Source organism: Lissotriton helveticus, chromosome 9 (assembly GCF_964261635.1).
Source record: "Lissotriton helveticus chromosome 9, aLisHel1.1, whole genome shotgun sequence".
NCBI classification, from domain to species: domain Eukaryota; kingdom Metazoa; phylum Chordata; class Amphibia; order Caudata; family Salamandridae; genus Lissotriton; species Lissotriton helveticus.
In genome coordinates, this window is record NC_136070.1 from 901,836,434 (window position 1) to 901,858,214 (window position 21,781).

Consider the following 21,781-nt stretch of genomic DNA (forward strand, 5'->3'; position numbering starts at 1 on the left):
CGATGCGCATGCGCATCGACAGGCGAGACCTAAAAAAGAATGAAAACAGGGAGACCTGAACAAAAGAGTGGGGATAAGACAGGATATGTATGTTACAGTGCCTTAAAGAGACTGATGGGGCACTGTGCAATAAAGCAAAAACTAGAAGCGTGTAGGTTCAATTGAGAGGGGGGGCTGGGAAGAAAAATCTCGGCTAGGTGCGAGGCAAAGGTCCTTTAACAAAGAAAGTAGCGAGTGGGGAACCGTATTAGGCAGAAGCACCACAGCATGAGGGGCGCTCTTGTGCAGCACAAGAAGGGTGGGGAGAACCTGGTGTGGCAGAGAAAGGTTAGTGGCGGCCAGGAACCTCAGGTGGAAGAGGAGCTGGGGAACCCTCTTGTTTACTGACAGGATGGGGGGGGGGGGGAGGTGGCTGGACCTCGAGGACAAGAGGCACAATAGAAACCGGGAGCATAGACGAGGTAAGAGGCGGTGGGAGCGCCTGGAGTAGCAGAGGTAGCATGAGGGGAGGGAACCTTGGATAGAGGAGACAAAATGGGAGGCAGAAGTCCTCCTGGGCCAGAGGTGGGATGAAGCAGGGGAGAGAGATCTTGTGTAACAGATACTACGGGGATCCCAGTGTAGAGAGAAGCGTAGACATTAGGTGGAGAGGCGTGTGTAGCAACAGATAGAAAAGAACACGGTGGAGAGACCTAGAACAGAGCAGAGGGAGAGCACGAGTGGCAGCTAGAGTGGGGGGTGCACAGATCTTGAGCAGCTCATGGAATGAAGCAAGCTGATGTTGCAGAGGGTCTGGAGAAAACATCACGGTAGGTGGCGGGCCTCCTTATTTAGCGGGCAGAACGTGGGCATCTTGTATTAGGATGTAAGATGGGAGACCTTGGGCAGCAGAAGCAAAATGGGAAGAGGGACGTGGTGTAGTAGGGGCAGGGTGGGAAGCATGAGCAAACAGTGTACAAACGGTAGGAAAGAAGCTAAAGCACCCAACAGGCCAATTGGTTAACTGCCCCAGTAAGAAAAAAAAACATCAGAATACATTATTCAAACGTAAATTATTCGATTTACAAAAAAAGTATTTGCATTTTTCTCAAAACTGTTCTTTCTGCTCTTCAAGGCAGAATTGTAATATGCGGATGATGCAAATGCATACACGCAGCACAGGAATGGCTTTTTGTTTCTAATATGTTAATTTTGATCACGTTTTCCATCTCTTTGAGGACCAGTAAACAATATATTTAATGCAATTTTCTTCTACCATTACTTTTAATGCTCTTTAATATTTTTCTTTGCATTTTCCACCACCCTTGGATTTGATATTAAACAAAAAAAACGAGCTTTCCTGACCGATTATGCTGAATAAAATGGACAGAAAAATAGTAGATTCTAATTCCGCTGGTTTTACCAGCAGATACTAAAAAGAAGATGGGACGGCCGTGTGGCATAGTGTGGGGAAGAAGCCAGAGAGGCAGGCAGAAACCGGAGCACGGGTCCTCATGTAGTAGAGGCAGGATGTGAGTCTAGTATAAAAAATATAGTAGGCATAATTTCGATTAGCACAATACTGTAGGGTAACTATAGATTGCACTCCACATATACGTACCTTGAAGCTACAAATACACCTGCAAGGTATGGAGATGTGGAGTTACGGAGTAAGAATAGTAAATCTACACTCACCTCATACAGCCTATTATCAAGACACTATGAAGTCTAGATTATGGAGTCATTCTTTTAGTAGTACGACAATGAAACAATATTATGGCAGTACACCGAAGGGACGGGTCGCCGCTGCGCCTTATATTGTAAAGCCCTTTATTAGGATCAGTATGTGTAGTTGGGAGTCCTGCCTTCCAGCTTGTGAACACTACTCTCCCACCCCCCCTTCCACCAGATCTGCGTTCTTACTTGAGTCTTCCGAGCCGCCTGGGCTGCGTGGCCTCCGCTTTGTGTTTGGCGACCCGCTTCTCTTTGCGCTTGGCGAGCACGTCCTCTCGCTGCTTCATCTCGGAGCGAATCGAGCGTAACTTGAAGACCTCCTGCTTCTTCAGCCGCAAGGCTTTCTCCGCCTGCCGCCTGGCTACCTGCAAGAAGAGGTGGGAGAGGTGAGAAAGAGTCCAGAGTTCCAAATACCCGTAGTTGATCCTACAACTTTTCTAGTACTAGCAGACCTGAATGTATGAATGAAAAGTGTATGTACCAGCAGGCAAAAGGGAAAAACCGCACAGCTAGTGCGCAGAAGGGGTCAACTTTAGAGATCTGCGCTAGATGAGGACGCCTAGTAGCCACCAGCTGGATTGTGTAGCCAAGTGTTCTGTTAACCTATAAAGCTAGGGGTGCAAAATTGCTATAAATTTGTAACTACCATACACACAAACAGAATCCAGCTCAAGATCCAATATTGCCTAGACACTGACAAATAAATATATATAGGTTACTTCTTGGGGCAGGTGGATGAAGGTGTGCTTCAGCATGCAGACAGGGATGTCGATTGACGAATCCCTGGGCTAGGGTCTCAACTGCTTTTGCAAAGGGCAAGCCCTTTGGGCTACCAAAGCTTCTCAAGGACTAGGGCGTTGCTCTCGTATCCGCAGATTTCACATTAGTCTCCCTCAAGAGTACCCGCTGTTCGTCCTGCGGTAAAAGCGCGTTTCTGGGGTTTCAGTTGTGTCTGGTTTACTCCAAGACTTTAGCGCTTTTCTCAGATACGGTGAACACCGCCACAGTAGGAGTTGCCTCAGAACAATTAGTGTCAGCGCAGGGACGCCCCATAGCTGGGGCAGCTGCCACACTTTATAAGTCAAGATAACATAACATAACACATTTTAGCCGTGCTGTTTAAAAATGTGATCTGGGCCTAAAGTAAACCTCTTTTAGCTTGTAATGCAGCAAGGTATGGCCAGTGTTGGACTATGATGCAAGGTTAGCTTTGATTTTATAATAATCTAAAGTGCCAAACTAGTCCTGGTGCAAGGTCACCACTAAAAGTGCTCCCAGGCCACAATAAAAGAGTCACCCATTATAATAGGTATCCCAATAACACTTTCAACCTAGTACTTAGGCTGCCACCCAGCAAAGTCTGTGGTTCTTCCACGGTTCCTGCTGGTAATGAACACCAAGACAGTCACCAATATCCAGTAAGGGACACAGTGCACCGTTTTAAAGCACATGAGTCCGACAGTGAATGATACAAATAGTAGTCCTTGCTCCAGCCAGGACCAGATAGACTAGTGAGACAGTACACACCAGGTTGGGGTCCTAGGGTGCTTACTCTTTTGGGAGAGTGTACCTCAAAAGCTACCCTTCACTGTTCAAGAGTCAACCAAAGTAGGTTGGGGTTCTAGGGTGCTTACTCTTCTAGGCGCGTGAACCCCAAAAGCTACCCTTCACTGGCCAAGAGGCACCCAAAGTAGGTTGGGATCCTAGGGTGCTTATTCTTTTGGGAGAGTGTACCTCAAAAGCTACCCTTCACTGTTCAACAGGCAACCAAAGTAGGTTGGGGTTCTAGGGTGCTTACTCTTCTAGGCGAGTGCACCCGAAAAGCTACTATTCACTGTCCAGGAGGCACCCAGAGAAGCTGCTGGTCCAACTAGATCTTTCCCAAGTCTGATTCTTTATGGTAGGTGGTGATCACTACTTTAATTAGTGATAGTATGCAGTTGTGAAGGTAGGAAGGAGATTCCAAAGACTATAAACTAAGAACCACATATTCCTGCTAGCAGAACCAATCTCCTCCCTGTCTAAGAACAGAAAATAAAACGCAACATAGCTTCCTCAAAACTTTTGAAAATAGTCTAAAGGCGCACATCTGTATACAAGAGATCGCTTAAAAATTGCAAAATAAAAAAAATAAAAAAAAGACGGTGGACCAAAAAATAAATAAATAAATCGGCGCAGAGCCAAATAAAATCAGTGACAGAAAATTTAGAAAGTAAAGAAAAAATAAAAAATAATTCTAGAACCGCTATTTGGAAAATTAGGACAGCCAGGGCGCAAAAAATTAAGACAGACCAGGAAAACAAGGCATCTTGAGATGAACGCATAAACCAAAACACGCTCAAGGAAACTTTGACTGCCTCTGGTTCCTCAAACACCAATTTTGCTACTGCTGCAGTAGCTGAAATAGCCCCTGGCCCAACAGTCTTCATCTCTGAACTTCCCAGCTCCCCCGAGCGGCTTCGTCGGCCGCACAGATGGCAATTCCTCCTCTGCAGCAGATGGCCACCAAGCACCCAGGCTGGACGCTTACACACACTGCTGCAAGGGCGCAGAACGAAGCCAGCACTGGCCCAATGCCCAGGAAATGTTGAGAAGGCACCAAAGCCTAGGCAGCCCTGCAATATCCGCTTGTAGCTCAGCACTATCTCCAGGAAAATGTAGATTGATACTGGTTTGGCATCAGTGGTGTAACGTGTCAGTTCACCCTTTCCAACACCACAGCTGTGATGTAGAGGCATGCAGAAGTTCACAGCTTACATTTTATCTGCAGATCTTCAAACATGGTTAAAGACTACTTTACAAGCATTTCCAGGGTTGGGTAAAGGGGGTCACTTCTACTCTGTGCCCCTTCTAGCATGGGATTGGCGGAACACATGGGGAGCCTAGACAGACACTAATGCAGCATGGATAGCTAATGGTAAGTCACTGCACAGCATTCACGAAGGCCACTGAGGGAGGATACTGTAGGAGCTGTAAGGAATGGTCATTGGCAGACATAGGAAGCAGAGGCCGGCACAACAGTGACTTTGTAACGATTTAAGTTATGATCTTGCCTAAAGTTGCTGGAAGCAGCAGACACTGGAGAGCAGTGGACACCGCAAGCCTACTTGCAGAAAGACATTGAAAGAGTCCCTGCCACTTTAGAGACAGGACACACGGCTCTGTTCAGGTTCGTAACGCACTTTCAACTTGTAAGGAGTGAGATGGGGAAAGGCGTCAGGCCAGCTTAGTGCACGCTATCACAATTAATGCACTGATATGATGTGCATCTATGATACACAAATCTGGGGCACAGCCCAAGTATGCACTGTGGTGCAACAGAAAGGTTATTTCCCGGTTAGCGAAATTTTGCATATTGAGGACATTTCTGGATACCCATGCGGTGTATTATTCTGCCATCTAGTGGTTAAATCTGGAATGGCCCGGTCTTGGTTTTCCTCTTATTTGGGCGTCGATCTTTCAGAGGGGTTCAGTGAGGGCCACTGAAATTATGCAGGAGGAAAGGACCAAATTAGGACTATATTATGTGGCATGACAAAACAAGGTATGTGGCTTAATGCAGCACATTTTGTGGTAATATTCCTTCATTATTTTATCATTTTTACATGTAAGCACCGTTTGGAAAGGGTTTCACTTCATTGGTACCAGTATCTAAATAAAGCAATAAGCAACTGAAAGGTGCCTAGTCAATCGTTGCGAAGAAATTTCCACCACGTGGCAATGTTTTGCAGTGTTTTTAGTAATTTTTGATCTGTTTGAGCTAGAAACAATTTTTTTGTTATAATCTGCAGGTTATGCAGCAGGTGACCGATTATGTGGGGAAATGCGACAAATTCATAATTATGTGGAAAATGCTGTGACCCAGAATCACATAATTCCATTGGCCTTTGGAATGGTCACCAGCCCTCGATATCAAATGTATGCCTACAATGTCCCAGTGAATAGTTGCCATCTTTAGATTTGTTCCCCTTTTTTTAGTGACCTGTACTGTTCTTGAGCTTATTTCCTTTGTACTTATTTTATTACCTTCTACTTAACTAATTTCCCCATCTTATTTGAAAATGATACCACATATCTGGTGAGGTGAGAGGTTCAAGTGAATCCAGAACATTTTTCATGCTTCAAAACTTTTCCTACAGGTAAAGAACCTTTTATGTTTTTCAACGTAAATCTTTTCTGGAGTCACATGCCTTGGATCGATTACGGAGCAGTATTACCCCCACTTCACAGGTTGGTTGAAGCGAGTGTGCGTTTGTAAGCAGTTGTCTTAATGCTTGTGCTTCCACATTAACCTGAAAGTCTACACTTTAGTGTTTGTGACATTATGCAAAGATAGCCACTGCAGATGTGGTTTAAAGAGGAGTTAGCCACACAATCCATTTACTACTACTATTGCTATCTTGTACACGTCTGTATGGTTTGCACAATTCACTTTTTTAAGGTCCTTTTAGTGTCTGGTGAGCCCTGATTTGTTGGTGAACAGGAAATTAAGAATGGGCTCCCTTCCTGAACTGTCTCGTTTCCTGTTGGTAATATGTTACTGTAATTGGGAGACATCTATTTTGTGTACATCCTTTTCAGCTTGTGTTTTAGGCTGTTGGAAAAGGGCAGATCATTGTGTTGCCTTGTTGACGAGGAAGTGCGATATCACATTTGGGAGGAATTGCACATTGGTGCTCATGACTACCCAGTCTTGATGTATTTGTAGCTAGGGTCCCTGTGCTATGAATGCCTGCTGCTTATTGACCCGGCATAGTGATGTGATAGCAAACAACAACGACGCCTATAGGGTTAGGAATTAGAATCTTGCCTTGTACGTGGGTTCACTTAACTTTGTTAGTACCAGATTAAGATTCCATATTGTATGGATGCTGACTTGAAGGGGCTAAATAAGTGGCACCACATTAGAATCTTTTGATGAATGGGTATTACAGAGACTCCTTCCTATTTTGCTCCTTGATGCATTCCACTGTAGTTGGGAGGTGTACCTTTAACAATGAGTATGAAAGGGATGTCAAGTATAACATTACATAACACATCACCCATAAAGGTTTCAATGCGCTGGGGGCGTTCAGGGACATCAAGTGAGCTATTGCCCAGAGTCACATGATGCTGAGCTGGAGATCGAACAGTGAACTCTGGCCACTGCGTCACACCTCTCCCTCTGCATGTTGACCCAGAAGGGTATCATGGCGCTGAATAATGGATGTGGATTGTAAGTATCCAATTATTATAGTGTCTCTTGTTAGGTAATCTGTTAGTTCCCCTTTCCTGCACCACTAGGCAAATCTGGTCCACTAGGTGGCATTCATAGACTGCCTCAGCATTTCCATGCATCCCCTAGGGAGTAGTAAGTTCCTGAATTTTAAGTCCTCAGGAGCCATACAACTAGACAGAGGCTGTCTGGTTCTGGGTAGCAAAAGTGACCCCGTTGTATGTAAAGTCTTCTAGTGCGGGTCATGTTATTACCTGTTTTTAGGTTTGTCTGGCCTCACAAGGTGCACAGACTGTATGCCACCTCAATGTGCTGCAAAGTCAATGCACCTCCCGACCGCTTCTTTGCTGCTGCGTCCATGTCTATAACACGGCACGGGTGCAAAGGTTTTCCTCGCTTGCCTGGGACGGTGCTTGATGCAAATACGAAAAAGTTTCATGGGAATAGTGTCAGCACATATATAGCACTGGCGGTGACCTCTGTTACTTATGGGCCCGTGGAAGCATCTGTAGCCCCTTCTGTAATACCAAAGTACCACGGGTTGCAGAGAGCAGTGGCATATATGCGGGTTGTGCCCTGGACCACTATCCATAATGGAGCATCAGGTGCTTGAAGCAGCCAGTCCACCTTTTGCCCTGCAGCCTCAGTTTCAAAGGAGGGAGATAGGGGAGGAATGAAGGGAGTGTGGGGGGGAGTGGGGAGGGGTTTGGGTACAGCAAGATACTCCCCTGCAGCTGGTTGTTTCAAGTGACGGCATCCACCTGCAGAGGGTATGTCTGGGAGGAGATGGGTGTGTGCAAGTGGCACACTCAGGGGTTTAACTATGTCCACCTCACTCAGAGGATAGCTCCTGTGCACCAGCAGAAAAGCTCCATGCAAAACACGCAAAGCCCCCTTGAGATTGTGCAACTTGTGCACTAGCACAATTTAGTTTAAGGGGAGCCCAAGTGTCTGATGTTATAAAAGGGGCACCAAAGTGACGTTGGGTTGCAAAAAAAGGGTGCACCCGCCTGTCGAACTCCTGGGGTACTTTTCATAATATGGCCCAGAAATAAAGGTGCAGAATGAACAACTATCTGCAACCTAACCAGATCATTTATGTCCGACGACATATCAGAATGCTAAGTTTGCAGACAACTAGCTGACAACTTCTTCTCAGGAATCATTCCCCGACAGATTGATCCTGGACTGAATCTGAATGGCGTTAAGTCATAGTTCTAAGGTAGGTTTTGTTTTGACCAAAGGGGCAGCTGCAGGACACTCGTTGGCTGAGTGGGTTGTAGGTCATCTTAGACTTGCTGCTCGTAGCTGATAAAATAAAATCGCCCTCTACATAGACCCTTACACGTGGCAGAGGCCATTACTTGAAGGACAAATTAAGAGCAATTCTGGCCAGCAAATTCAGTTAATAACACACATTAAGGCATGATCTGCTCTGAAATCGTGCTGTTGAAAAGTAATCTGTCACTTCTAGCACCCATGCCTTGCAGCCACCAACCAGTATAATGCCACAGGAGATAAACTGAACCAAGTGTAAAATGAGGAACCACTACTTGAAAGAGACCGGTAAACGTTTTGTGGAGTGAAAGTAGCACCACAAAAGTTTCACAAGTCAAGATTACGGGGCAAAAAAACAAATAAATAATAACACTAACACACACCAACACACACTAACACACACACACACACACACACAAAAAATAAAGTTTGCCTACCAAAACTTTCGCTTGTTTTTCTCGTTTCCTCTGCCTTTCAGTTTTCTTCTCTCCAATAGCAGCTTTTGAGATTGGATTCCCTCTATTTTCATCTTCATCTTCTTGGTCCTCATTGTCCTCCATGGACTTGACTGGGTTGGCTTTCGATTCTTCATCATCTGAATCTTCCAACAAACCTTGACATAGTTCTCGAAATACGGTTTCCTAAAGAGGACCAAACCAGTGAGACCGGGTTATTACAAAAGACCGCGCAAAGAAGGAGATGGTCCCAAGGTTACAGAGAAAAGAGGAAAAAGTGGGAAGGAAGCCGAGAGAGGAAAGCAAGAAGCCCAGGAAAAGCATAGAGAAGGGAAAAAGGGGAAGAAAACTACTAGTATGCAAAATTAGGGGCAAGGGGAAGCAAGCAAACCTGACATTAAATCATAAAGTTCGAGACAAAGGAAACAAATGATATACACAAGGGACAGGACACAGCATTGTTCCCTTTCTATACAATTACACATCATGGATCTACTAAAACACTAAAACACACCAAAAAAGCTATTTATGCCATAAACGGAAAGCGCTACAAAACCCTAACTCAAAGACTGCTATAACACGCTGATGTGCACTATGACCCCAAAGAAGTATCAATATATGGTCATAGTGTGTGAACCTTGCTACAACCCAACAAAGCCATACACACTAGCAGGAGGTATGACCAAAGTCAACTACAACGGCAAAGCCAATAGGTCTTTCCTTTGGGATCTACTGGTTTAATGAATGCCTTTTGGCAATCCAAAACAGGATAGGTAAAAAGAACAACAGCATGCTATGCTATTTTGATTGGCAAAATAAATAAGTAAGTGCTATGACGCGGCCAGTTAGTGGTTGCGTCATTCTGTAGGCATGCACATGCCTTACCACTGATGGTAGGTACAACTTAGGTCAATATTTTTATTTTAAGTGTGCCAATGCACTTTTGTCTAGGTAGGATAGATTACACAGTGGCAGTAGCAACTGGGTAGTAATAGCTAGGAACGTGTTTCCATAGGAGTTGAATTTTTTGTGTTGCTAATACCTTTGGTCAAGTTTGATTAAACTTTCCCAATAAAAAGTTATACTTTTTGACTAGTTTGCATATGAAAAGTTTTGGAGTGATCAGTCATGCGGGGACAAGAAGAAAAAAAAAAAGGGGGGGGTGGCGGTCCTCGAAACGTGTTTTCCCCATCCGTTTTTATAGTCCAAACCGCTGAAAGGACTTGCACCAAATTTGGCAGAAAGCTAGAAAGAATTGATTTTGCGTTTGGTGTTAGTTCGTTCAGTAGTTTTGACGACATTAAGGGTAAAAAAACGTGAATATTTCCCACAAAAGAGGATCCACCGAGCAGACAGAGCTCAAAGTGAGCTCTGATTGGCTGCAGCCACCTTAATCAGGAAGTGGTGGCAGCCATCGTAAGACTCGGGACTCAGTCCGAACAAAAAGTAAACTTTAAAAAAAAAATAAAGACACAAGAGAGCAGGGTACCGATACCCTAACCCCCTAGGCCTGAGGGCCTAAACAATTTTTTTAAAGGTTTGCTACAAGTTCACAAGTACACATCCGTGAAAAAATAAATTTAAAAATAAAATACGTGCGGTCTACCGCCCTTCTTTTCTCAAGTACCCGGAGTGGGAGGGAGAGGGTATTAAATTGTATTGTAATTGCATTTATATAGCGCTTACTACCCCTAACGAGGCGTCAAAGCGCTTTTTCGGCAGGTAGCACGCTACTCCGGGACCCATAGAGGATTAGTGTTGAATTAGTATAGTGAAACATGCAAGTACATTTCAAGTGGTGGATAGGTTAGTTAGTTATTTGGATTTGGAATGATAGCAGAAGGATAGAGGAGGACAAAGGTTTGTATTTATTTATCGCTTGTTGACGCACGCTATTCAGGAAGCCTATAAAGGATTAGTGGTGAATTAATATGGTGAAATTCAAGGTAATTTCAGTGGTGGATATGAGTCTGTTACTTGGAGTGAGAAGGATAGCGGAGGGATAAAAGGGAAAGAAAGGTTTGCATTCATATAGCACTTGTTACCCCTGATGGGTGTTGAAGCGCTTTTATGGCGAGTAGCACGCCACTCCGGAACCCATAAAGGATTAGTGTTTAAAATTAGTATAGTATAAATATGAAGTAATTTGAGTAGTAGATATGTTATTCAGTTATTTGGGCAGTATATTAGTATAGCTGAATATGGAATTTTAAAAGTTAACACATTAGTCTGTTAATTTTGATTGAAAAGGATAGTGGAGGAATAAAGAGTGAAGAATTTTAAAAAATTTTTTTAAGGTCTTAGCAGTAGGAAGAGGCTTTTGGAAGAGTAAAAAGGAGTTTGAGGGGAGGAGTCAGAGGGGCGAGATTAGAAAGGTTTGTTTTAGGGGATCGGTGTAGTAAAAAGAGGTATCAGGTGATGCAAGGAGGGGTAGAGCAGGAGAGAGTCTAGAAAGGGTTATTTTGGCAATCATAGTAGTGGTATGGGGTTTGGGATAAATAAGAGTGGATGTAGAGGATATATTGATAGATGTATAGGATGAGAGATAGGGAAGTGCATTGGAAGGAGTAGTAGAAAGAAGTTTGAGATGAGTCAGAAGGTTGTGCTAGAAGATATATTGAGCGAAGTATAGGCTGAGAAATAGGCTAGTTCATTGGAAATGCTAAATTAGAAGAAAGTGATAAATATATAGATCCATAAGTACATTGAAAGTATATAGATACATAAAGGAAGGAAGTATATTTAGATTAAATATATTGATAGAGGCACAGGATGAGAAATAGGGTAGTGCATTGGATATGCTTTTTCAGGAGAAAAGTAACAAACACACAGATCCAAGTACATGGAAGGTACATAGATGCACAATGGAAGTATGTACATGTAGACCAAAGAGGTTTTTTATTTATTGATTATTATTATTGTTATTATTATTTTTCTCTTAACATAATTATTTTACATGTTTTATAAAGTAATACACAAAGATAGGTACATATCTATTATTTAGCAGTCTCTGGTGGACTGCTAAAAAAAAAAAAAATACGTTCTCCAATCAAAACTGAGTAGTGGAAAAACACAAATGAGCCTATGGAGGGCATGGTAAAGAGGCTATGCTCCAGGGAAGGGAAAAGCAAGATAAACAAGTAAAACCAATAAATAAGTAACCAGGAAATGAGTGACAAAGCCAAACAAGGGTATGCTATGGGCGTGCTCTAAAGCACCTGTAGGTCCTTGGTAAGCTCACAATAGGGGGCAGATTTATGTTAACTGGCGCATCCCCAGGGATGCGCCAGTTAACATGCGCCATGGTGCGCCACTGCTACGCCACCCATGGTGCGCCGCATTTATGATGCGGCGCACCATGGTGCAAGGAAGTGAGGATGTGTGACGCATCTCTCGACGTACGGGCGGCGCATTGCAGGAGTCATGTCGCAAGTGCGACATGACTCCTGCAATGCACAGGAGCCACCTATACTATGCATTGTGCGTCACCCTTACGCCTGCTGCAAGCAGGCGTAAGGAAGTGACGTAGAAAGTGACTGAGTGAAATCTCATAGATTTCACTCAGCCACTTTTGCGAGGCGCACCTGCCCCGGAACGCCCACCCTGCGCCGGAACGCCCACATGCGGCGCAGGGCTTTACAACGTGACGCATCTGCCTAGATGCGTCACGTTGTAAATCGTTCGTAGGGATGCGCCACGTTTACGCCGCCTTGCGTGACGCAACAGCGGCGTAAACGTGGCGCAAGGGCTTCATAAATCTGCCCCTAGGTCTTTAGCAACCAAGCAACTTGCTCTGCCTGGTACACACAACCTAATAACAGCATGCAATCGCACCATACACAAATGCATATAAGCGCAAACGTATAAACCGCTGAACAACTGCAATGGACATAACAACCGTCCATGTAAACAGACCAAACAATATCATGAAATAGTCCTCACCACCATCCAAGATATCTCTACTACGCAGTACTGTACAGCCACACAGAAGGATGCAGGACATGAAAGCCACTATCACTGGCACACGACTTGAGCATGGTAACCCTTCATAAGCTAAAAATCACACCGTGCCACATGGCATAAACACAACCTTAATTGGCACAAGACGGAACATTACAACTAGCAGCAGCAGACTCAAGCAACACAGCATCCAGGCTGTGTAAATCAATAAGAATAGAACAGACAATTCAAATTTTAAATTACAGCAAGTGCAAGGACACTAAAATGCAAAAATGTGTTAAATTCAGGTTCGACCTATCCATTACAAAAAGTTTAGATTACTAAAAGAGACTCATACTTTATTCACTCATAGATACACAAATTAACTATAAGATAAGATATTGAAGACTCAAATTTACACCCGTTGACTTGGAGAGGAAAGGGGATGATGGGCTTGGGCTTATGGGAAAGGAAGCTGAAATAAAGGAAAAAAAATTACAAGTACGGAGGGAGCGGAAACTAAGAACTGGGGCATAATCGGAAAGAGCAATCCGAGAAAAGATAGAATATTATGGGGAAGGACAGAGAAAGTTAAAAGAAGCAGGGGAAAATAGTAAGGGAAAGTGAATGCTGCATGGGTGAGGCACAGAAAGTTAACATAGTATGTTGGAGTTATAGGGATAATCTGCACTTCTCCACTTTATGTTCTTATGGTCTAACTGACAAAGGATCAGAAAGGACATGCTGGAGTTCACGTGGAAAATTACACCACTAGAATCACCCCTGAGCAGCAATAAAAGCTCCACGCCACCTTTCTTGTTCTCAACGGTGACTATGTTACTTCCCCCCCCCCCCTAATTCACTTGGAGAATCCACCTTTTCACTTTGTAACCACGAGTATTCCATTAGGCAAAAGCTTACTGACCTATTAACAGGCTTGTCAAAAAGAATGGCACCGCATCTAGAAGAGGATGGCATGAGTGGATGAATACTTATTGTACCGCAATATGAGGCATATTAACTCACCAGGGAAACTGAGGACTTAAAGGCCTCTCCCACCCCAAAAAACGAGCTGTCAACCAGTTCTGGCTTCTTCCATGAATTCTGAAGCACTGCTTTAGCATTCGGACAACTAGGGAGACACTCAGGAGCCAACTATGGCCCATCACAGCAGTGACCGAGGTAGTAACCGACGGTGTAGCCCAAGTTTTTATTTTCTTAAATAACACAAGCAGCAATCAGACCCACATTTGATAGGACTATGTATAAAAGAGGTCCCACAGAGCATTAGAATATTTTGTACGAAAACACTACATTGAGTCACTCCGACAGAGTCCAATAGCACCACACGCATGTGCCCTGCCCATCTCGGAGTCCACTTCCACTGCATCTTAGCTATTTCTTACACAACTAACGCCCAGTGCACATAATCAGGAGGGAGGAGGAATGGGAGGTGGATTTATAGAGCGCAACAGCTACTCAAAAGGGCGTCCTGGAGCTACAGAACAAAAAGGCACCAAAGCAACCGGAAAAGTTAGACAACCAGGTTTTCAGCGGTTTCCTAACCCGCATTTCACTGGTGCTAAGACAGAGGGAAGAAGGTAGGTTATTCAAGGTATTAACCATCACAAAGGGGAAAGAACAGACTCCCTTTCTGGCACGCCTGAACCTGGGTATCTTAAACAGAGGAGCATCAGATGACATCGGGGTTCTGGGAGGACTATAAATGATGAAGCCGGTCAGTACGATTTATGAGACCGAAATAATAGTAGGCTATGAGCCCTAGAACCAATGATAATTAATAAGGATACGTTTTGAACTGGTACCCAGTGAAGTTATTCAAGATGGTAAGATATCAACACTCGAATTAAACTGGCGGCAGCATTCTACACAGCAGTGGTTTCTCATACTATTTTGTGAACCCCTTTTTCACACCATATTTAACAATCACTCAAAAGAGAAGTGCCACCCTTTTCAACATCATGAGTTGAAAAACGAAATTCACCAAAGGCATTCAGATTGCAATTAACAAAAATTAGGACAATCAAACACACAGGCACCTCCCGCACTCAAGGAGCGACTTGCATAGTTCAAATGGAAAGGGTCACCTTGGACCGAGATTGTAGGCTAAGGAGATGCACTCACACTGGTCGGAGCTTGGTCGATGGTGGGAAAGCTCAGCTGCCTCTTCAGCTTCTCCTCCTCCTTCACCCGCTTCAGCTCTACCTCATGAGCACGTAACAGCAATGCCTAAGAGAGAAACAAAAGGACCACTGCCATCAGAAAGAGGTGTTGCTCTCCATGCTGAAGGACACAGGAAGACATCTTTACAGCACAAAATAAGGACCCAAATTATTGATCAGGGCACCCCGTGAAGGGCCATGGTAGAGACCCAAATTATTGATCAGGGCACCACGTGAAGGTCCAAGGTAGAGACTCAAATTATTGATCAGGGCACCCCATGAAGGTCCTCGCCACAGTTGAGTGTAAAGGACAGATCGAACAAAAAACGGAGAGACCTCCACACGTACCTGATGAGACTCGAAGGTTGGGTTGTATGATCCCCCGGAAGAGATCACTTCAACAGCGGGCAACTGAGAAGGCTTTGCATTCATGCGATCAGGTCGCTGGCAGGAGGGGAAGAAAATGTGTGTTCTATCAAGTCGTACTTAACCAGCCATTAACAGAGCGATCTCTTACACAGTGAAGGTCAATACAATAAAAATACAAATGCTACTGCACAACATGTTGAGTAGCTACCTTCACTGGAAACTTCTTTGTCTGCTCCAAGTAAAAGCTGTCCTTGCCTGCTAGAGCATCATCCAAGGGATCTATCAAAAGGAAATATGAAAAGGACAGGTTATTGCTGGTGGGGTGGGATCACACATTTCAAAGGGGGGAGCCTAAGGCACGAGGTGAGAAAAATTAAGATATCTTCTAACAGCTCTCAACACAGGAATCCCAGAAGGCGTAAGCAGACGTTAGTAGCCGTGTAAGGACGTAGAGGAATATGAATACATTTACACTGCCCAGCTTTTTCCCATTTAGTGTGGTCCTAGAATTTTGCTGTCACAGTATCACCAGAAATAATGTGGCAAAAAAAGAGTCCACAATGCTATTGTCCCGCTGGAGTAAGTAATAGAGAATCTACACCAAATTAGAGCATATTTATGAACACAATATTTGTGTCGGACAATAATGGTCATCAATATATTGATGTATTGCCCCTGTATACTGGGTAAAGGGATTTGAGCTCGTGAATTAAGTTAGGGGAGCCAGCAGTGCCTGCTGTTTGTGAAGAAAACTTGAAATGCAGCGATACACCCTGAGCTTTTTCGCAAAGTGTGTGGATGGGGGGGGTATACAATTGCTGCGGATGGTGTGGTACCAGTTCTGCTGCTAGGCACTGCAGTGCAGCGGCTTCCAGTACAGGTATCAGACAAGCTAGCATTACCTTCTCGGTTCAGGAAAGGAGGGAAAACTTGCACGTCTGAGCTTACCATGTGCCAGCAAGCAACATCACGCACATCATTGTTCAGTGTCTCGCTTGAACCTTTTATCAACCCCAGTGGATGAGGGCGCTATACCCGTTGACCCGGATTTCTTTATAGGGATTTACCATGTCAGGCTAGAACCGTATTACGTTACAAAACCATTCAAGTCTTTAGCTCCACTGAAATAAATGAAACAAAGTTGCCACCTGCTGGTGAACATGCGACACGACACTTCCTAAAGAATGAAAAGAGGGAGCGAACAGACTGGCAAAAACAAAAAATTAACAAAGGAGAACGAGGTAAATCAAAAACATTTGTATGAAAAAAAAACGACATACCCAAAAGTTGCAATTTATTAAGCAACTTGCTGATAAATTCCTTTTAAATCTCCCCGTTTCCGAAGGAGGGTTTAAGTGTAACTAGTTAAAGGTTCCAGACACAACCTAGCAATAACTCCTAACTTCCACAAGGAAACGTTAAATGACTCAAGCTAGTTTAGGTTTATTTTGAAATTTTAAATGTGCAAAAGGGAATTCAATTTTATTAGTTTAGGTTTGATATTCTCGATGTCTATTTTCTTAGAGTTCAAAAACTCTAAGAAACATGCAGCCAAGACAAGTGCACTGGGAAAACTTCCATTTATCGCAGACGGGAACGAATAGTTTTCTTACCTGTCGGGGTAGTTTTGCAGCTTGAAGATCTTTCTGGATTCACTATGCTGTGCATTATTCCGCGGTCTTGTGGTTGGGTCCGGATTCGTAGTCTTTTCTTTGTTTTTTTTTTCTCTTTTTTTCTTAGCCCAGGTGGGCGTCGGCGTCACACCCCCTTGGGTGTATTTCCGGTGACGTCGGCATGCTTCCTGCGGAAGCTCCCACCTTGGGCGCCATCTTCGGGTTCTTTTTTTCCGTGTTTTTCGTTTCCGAAGTAATGGCAATGTTCTATTTAGTTTGTATTTACCGCCTTGTACTTTCAAAGTCCATTCTTTAGTTAACCACCTCTTCTCTCTCCAGCCTCATCTTTCTGGCGGAAGTGGGTGGGTTCGCTAGTGAATCCAGAAAGATCTTCAAGCTGCAAAACTACACCGACAGGTAAGAAAACTATTCGTTTTGCAGCGTGAATCTTTCTGGATTCACTATGCTGTGCATAGATTTTGTAGCGGTTTCTCATCTCTGTGGCGGCTGGGTGGAAGATGAGCGTTGGGTGTTGAATATGTGCTGTAGCACCTTCTGTCCCACTTGAGCTTCCTTGTTCATTTGTATGTCCACACAGTAGTGCTTCGTGAACGTGTGCACCGAAGCCCATGTTGCCGCCAGGCATATGTCCTCTATGGGTGTGTTAGCCAGGAAGGCTATTGTAGCGCCCTTCTTCCTGGTGGAGTGGGCACGTGTCCCCTCAGCCAGTTCCTGTCCTGCACGTTTGTGGCAGAGTTGAATTGTCTGTGCAATCCATCGTGCAATGGTCTTTTTGGTTACTGCTTTGCCCATGAAGCTGTTTGCGAATGACACAAAAAACTGTTTTGTTTTCCTGTGTCCCTTTGTCCTTTCAATGTAGTGCATGACTGCCCTTCTGGCGTCCAGGGTGTGCAGAGCTCGCTCTGCGCTGGTTGTAGGTTTTTGGAAAAAACTCGGTATCTGTATAGAATGGTTCATGTGAAATTTGGATACCACCTTCGGCATGAAGTGTGGGTCAGTCCTCATCACAACTCTATCGTTGTGTATTTGTATGTATGGTTCTTGTAGCGTCAGCGCTTGAAGCTCGCTGACTCTGCGTAAGGACGTTATTGCAACCAGGAAGGCTGTTTTCATAGTTCGCATCTTTAGGGAGGCTTTGTGAAGTGGTTCAAAGGGCTCTTTCATGAGTTCCGTTAGGACTGTGTTCAAGTTCCATGCAGGTGGCGGCACCCGCTTGGGTGGTGCGATCCTTTTCGCCCCTTCTAGGAATCTCTTCACCACTTGTGATGTGAAGAAGCTCCTGCAAGTTTCTCCCCTTGTGTAGGCGACTATCGCTGCCAAGTGGACTCTTAAAGAGGATGAGCTAAGGTTCTTCTCCAGCAAGTGCGTCAGGTACCTTAGCACTGTGGAGTCCCTCTTCATTCGATTGTGTAGTCTTTCCTGTCTGCACCATATTGTGAATCTTTTCCATTTCGCAACGTAGCACTTTCGAGTGCTGGGCCTTCGTGCCTCCCTAAGTACTCTCAGGGTGCTTTCTGGTAGTCTCAAATGTGCGAACTCTATGTCCTCAGGAGCCACGCCACTAGGCTCATGCTCTCTGGCTCTGGATGTAGCACCTCTCCGTTCTGCATGGAGAGTAGGTCTTTCCTCCTGCTGAATCTGTGGGGTGCACACTGTGTCATCTCCATGATCTGCGAGTACCATGTCTGCCTCGCCCACTGTGGTGCGACCAGTATCAGTGTCATGTTGCTCGCTCTGCACTTGCTCAGCACTCTGTGCATCAGTGGTATCGGGGGAAAGGCGTAAGCAAATGTCCTTGACCAATCTATCCATAGGGCATTCCCCAGTGACCCCTCTTGGGGCTGCCTGGATGCGAAGTTTTGGCATTTTGCATTTTGGCGTGTGGCAAACAGGTCCACCGATGGTGTCCCCCACCTGTCGAACAGGCACCTTGTCTCCTGAGCATTGAGCTCCCACTCGTGGGATGCCGATGTCTGCCTGCTGAGCCAATCGGCTTGTATGTTGTCCTTCCCTGGTAGGTGTATGGCTAGCAGGTCTATCTTGAGAGGGATGGCCCATCTCCATATCTCCTGCGCCAGCGTTGAAAGCGGTGCTGACTGTGTGCCCCCCTGCTTGTTGATGTAGAACATCGCAGTGGTGTTGTCTGTTTGTATCAATACCTTGTGTTTGTACAGTCTTGTTTGAAAGGCTTTCAGTGCAAAGAAGATCGTCTTCAGTTCTAAGTAATTGATGTGCTTTGCCGCATCTGTTGTCGTCCACAGTCCCCTCACCTTGAGCTCCTCCATGTGAGCGCCCCATCCCTTCAGGGATGCGTCTGTGGTGATGGTCACTGTTGGCGTTGGGGGCGTTAGAGGCTTTCCCCTTGTTATGTTCTCCATGGTCCACCATGCCATCTCCTTCTGCACTGCGTGCGTTACAACCACTAGATCCTCCCAACCGCCTGTGGCTTGTGACCATTGCTCTTGCAGCCATTCTTGAATGGGTCTCATGTGGAGTCGTACATTTGGTACCAGGTGGATGCATGATGCCATCATCCCCATGATCTTGCTCGCAGTCCTCACTGTCCGAGCATGTCCCTTCCGGTAGAGGCGAGTTTTTCACCAGCGCCCTCGCCCTCTTCTCGCTGGGGAACACCTTGCCCTGTAAGGTGTTGATCTGTGCTCCCAGGAAGATTTTTACCTGTTCCGGCTCCATTGATGATTTCTTCCAATGGATGGAGAACCCCAGGTTTATGAGCGTGCTAGTCACTGTATGTGCGTGCTGCTTGCATTTCTGGTATGAGTTTGCTTTCACCAGCCAGTCGCCCAGATAAAGGTATACGTGTATACCTTGCCTTCGTAGGTGCGCTGCGACTGCTGCGAGGCACTGTGTGAAAACTCTTGGTGCTGATTTTAGTCCGAAGGCCAGTGCCGTGAACTGGTAGTGGCTTTCTCCAATGGTGAACCTGAGCATGTGTTTGTGCTTTCTGTTCATTGGGATGTGCAGGTAGGCGTCTTTGAGGTCTATTGTGACCATGAAGTCCCCGGTCTGCAACTGTGGGAGCACCTCTTGCAGGGAGGTCATTTTGAATTTTTGCGTTCTTATGAATTTGTTCAGGAAACGTAAGTCTAGAATGGGCCTCATTGTCTCGTCTACCTTTGGTACCAGGAAGTACGTTGAGTATATTCCTGTGTTTCTTTCCTTGAAGGGTACCCGTTCTATGGCCTGTTTCCGCAGGAGTTCCTTCGCCTCCTCCTGAAGACACTGCAGCTGCTTGCCTGCTAGTGGCTTTCTTTTTGGTTTTCTGCTGGTTGGTCTCCCCTCCAATTCTATGCAGTATCCGAATTGGATAATGTTGAGGATCCATTTGTCTGATGTGATTTCTCTCCACTCTGAGGTAAAATCTTAATCTTCCTCCCACTGGTGTCATGTGGTCGTAGGTGTCTAGCTTGTCTTGACCCATCTGCACGTGCTGCCCCCTGGGACCTTTTTTGTGGGCGGGCACACGGAGTTTTTTGAAGTCACTTAGAGGTGGGCTGCTGCCCTACTCTCCTATTTTGTCCCCGTCCATTTCTCCCTCGAAAGGACTGGCCTCTTTGTTGGTACTGCCAGGACTGCTTCTGCTGACCATGCTGAGCTTGCGGGTCTGACTGGTGCGTTTGCTGGAAAGCCTGGTGTGATGTACCTGGCTGGTTTCCGCCTCTCCCGCCGGGCCTCCGTGACGGGGTGCCCCTCTTGTTCCCTCTGAACTGCAATGCTCCCATGGATCTTGCTGTTTCGTTATCTTTTTTCAGTTGGCTGAGCGTTTCATCAACTGTTGTCCCGAAAAGCGTGCTGCCGTTGAACGGTGTGTTCAGGATGCTGTGTTGCACCTCCGGTTTGAAACCTGAAATCCTGAGCCAGGCGTGCCTCCTTTCCGTGACACCCATCATCATGAGCCTGCTGGCTGTGTCTGTCCCATCCAGGGCCGTCTTAAGGCAAGAATTAGCTGCGTTCTTTCCCTCTTCAACCAGCTTTTCGGCCTTCTGCCTGGCATCCTGGGGCAGGTCCTTCACCAACTGCCCCAGCCCCTCCATGATCTGGTACATGTGCCTGTTTATCAGGGCGTTGGAATTAGCCATACGCCAGTGGGTCGCGGCATTCCGTTCGATCCTTCTGCCCACCAGATCCATCCTTTTGCTCTCCTTATCCGGTGGCGGGCCCGAGGTAGTGGGTACGTTAGCCCTCCTCCTTGCTGTGGCCGTGATAATGGAGTCTGCGGAGACCGTGCCCTGAATGTAGGCCGGGTCCTTTGCGGCATGTTTGTACTTTTTCTCAGTTCTGGGAGTTACTGCTTTGCATGTTGCGGGCTCCCTGAATGCTTCCTTCCCCTGAGCCAAGACGCTTTCGAGCATTGGAAGGAATTGGCTCCTCGTTTGTGTTGGAAGCAATGTTTCTAGAAGGAAGTCTGCTTTCTGCTTCTCTTCGTCGAGCTTGAGCTTGAAAGCTGCTGCGGCAGATTGTATCACCGAGTTGTAGGCCCAGATGTCGTCCGGCGGCGAGGGCCTCGAGGGGTAAGTGTCGACCACCTCCTCCGGGCTGTCGGTGTCGACATCGATGTAATCTACCTCCTGAAGGTCCGAGGGTGCCGACTCTGTCTGTCCTGCCATCCTCTTCCTCCCCATAGTTGTAACTATCGTAGGGATTCTCATACTCCTCCTGGTCGTCGATCACCTCGACGTCCTGGTCTTGTTCCTCTGTGACTTCGGCGATCTCCTCTTCCTCCTCGACCGCCTCTATCACCGGTGGCTTGGTCTTGTGAGGGATCGTGAAGGCTTTCATCTTTGCGTCGAAATCTTTCTTCCGCTGCATGATGTTCTCCATTTCTGCCTCGAGGCGCCTTCTTTTCCATCTCGGCCGCGTGTTCCGCGTCGGATGGGTCGGCCGCTCTCTTCGGCGGATGGCTCGTCGCCGTGCCTCTCGGAGTCGAAGTTTGACGTCGAACCGGATTTTGGGTCTCTGGTCGTCGTCGTCGTC

At 45.8% G+C, this 21,781-nt stretch overlaps 1 protein-coding gene across 1 annotated transcript in view; it reads right to left on the bottom strand.

Moving 5' to 3' along the window:
- LOC144781973 (ribosome biogenesis protein NOP53-like) overlaps positions 1–21,781 on the bottom strand; it is a 105,854-nt gene that overhangs the window by 38,488 nt on the left and 45,585 nt on the right. Inside the window, exons 5-9 of the mRNA XM_078661067.1 lie at positions 15,361–15,431; positions 15,132–15,227; positions 14,746–14,850; positions 8,644–8,847; positions 1,903–2,078 (exon numbers count right to left, since the gene is read on the bottom strand). Of these exons, the coding sequence (XP_078517193.1) occupies positions 1,903–2,078; positions 8,644–8,847; positions 14,746–14,850; positions 15,132–15,227; positions 15,361–15,431 (652 nt within the window). The remainder of the gene's footprint in view (positions 1–1,902; positions 2,079–8,643; positions 8,848–14,745; positions 14,851–15,131; positions 15,228–15,360; positions 15,432–21,781) is intronic.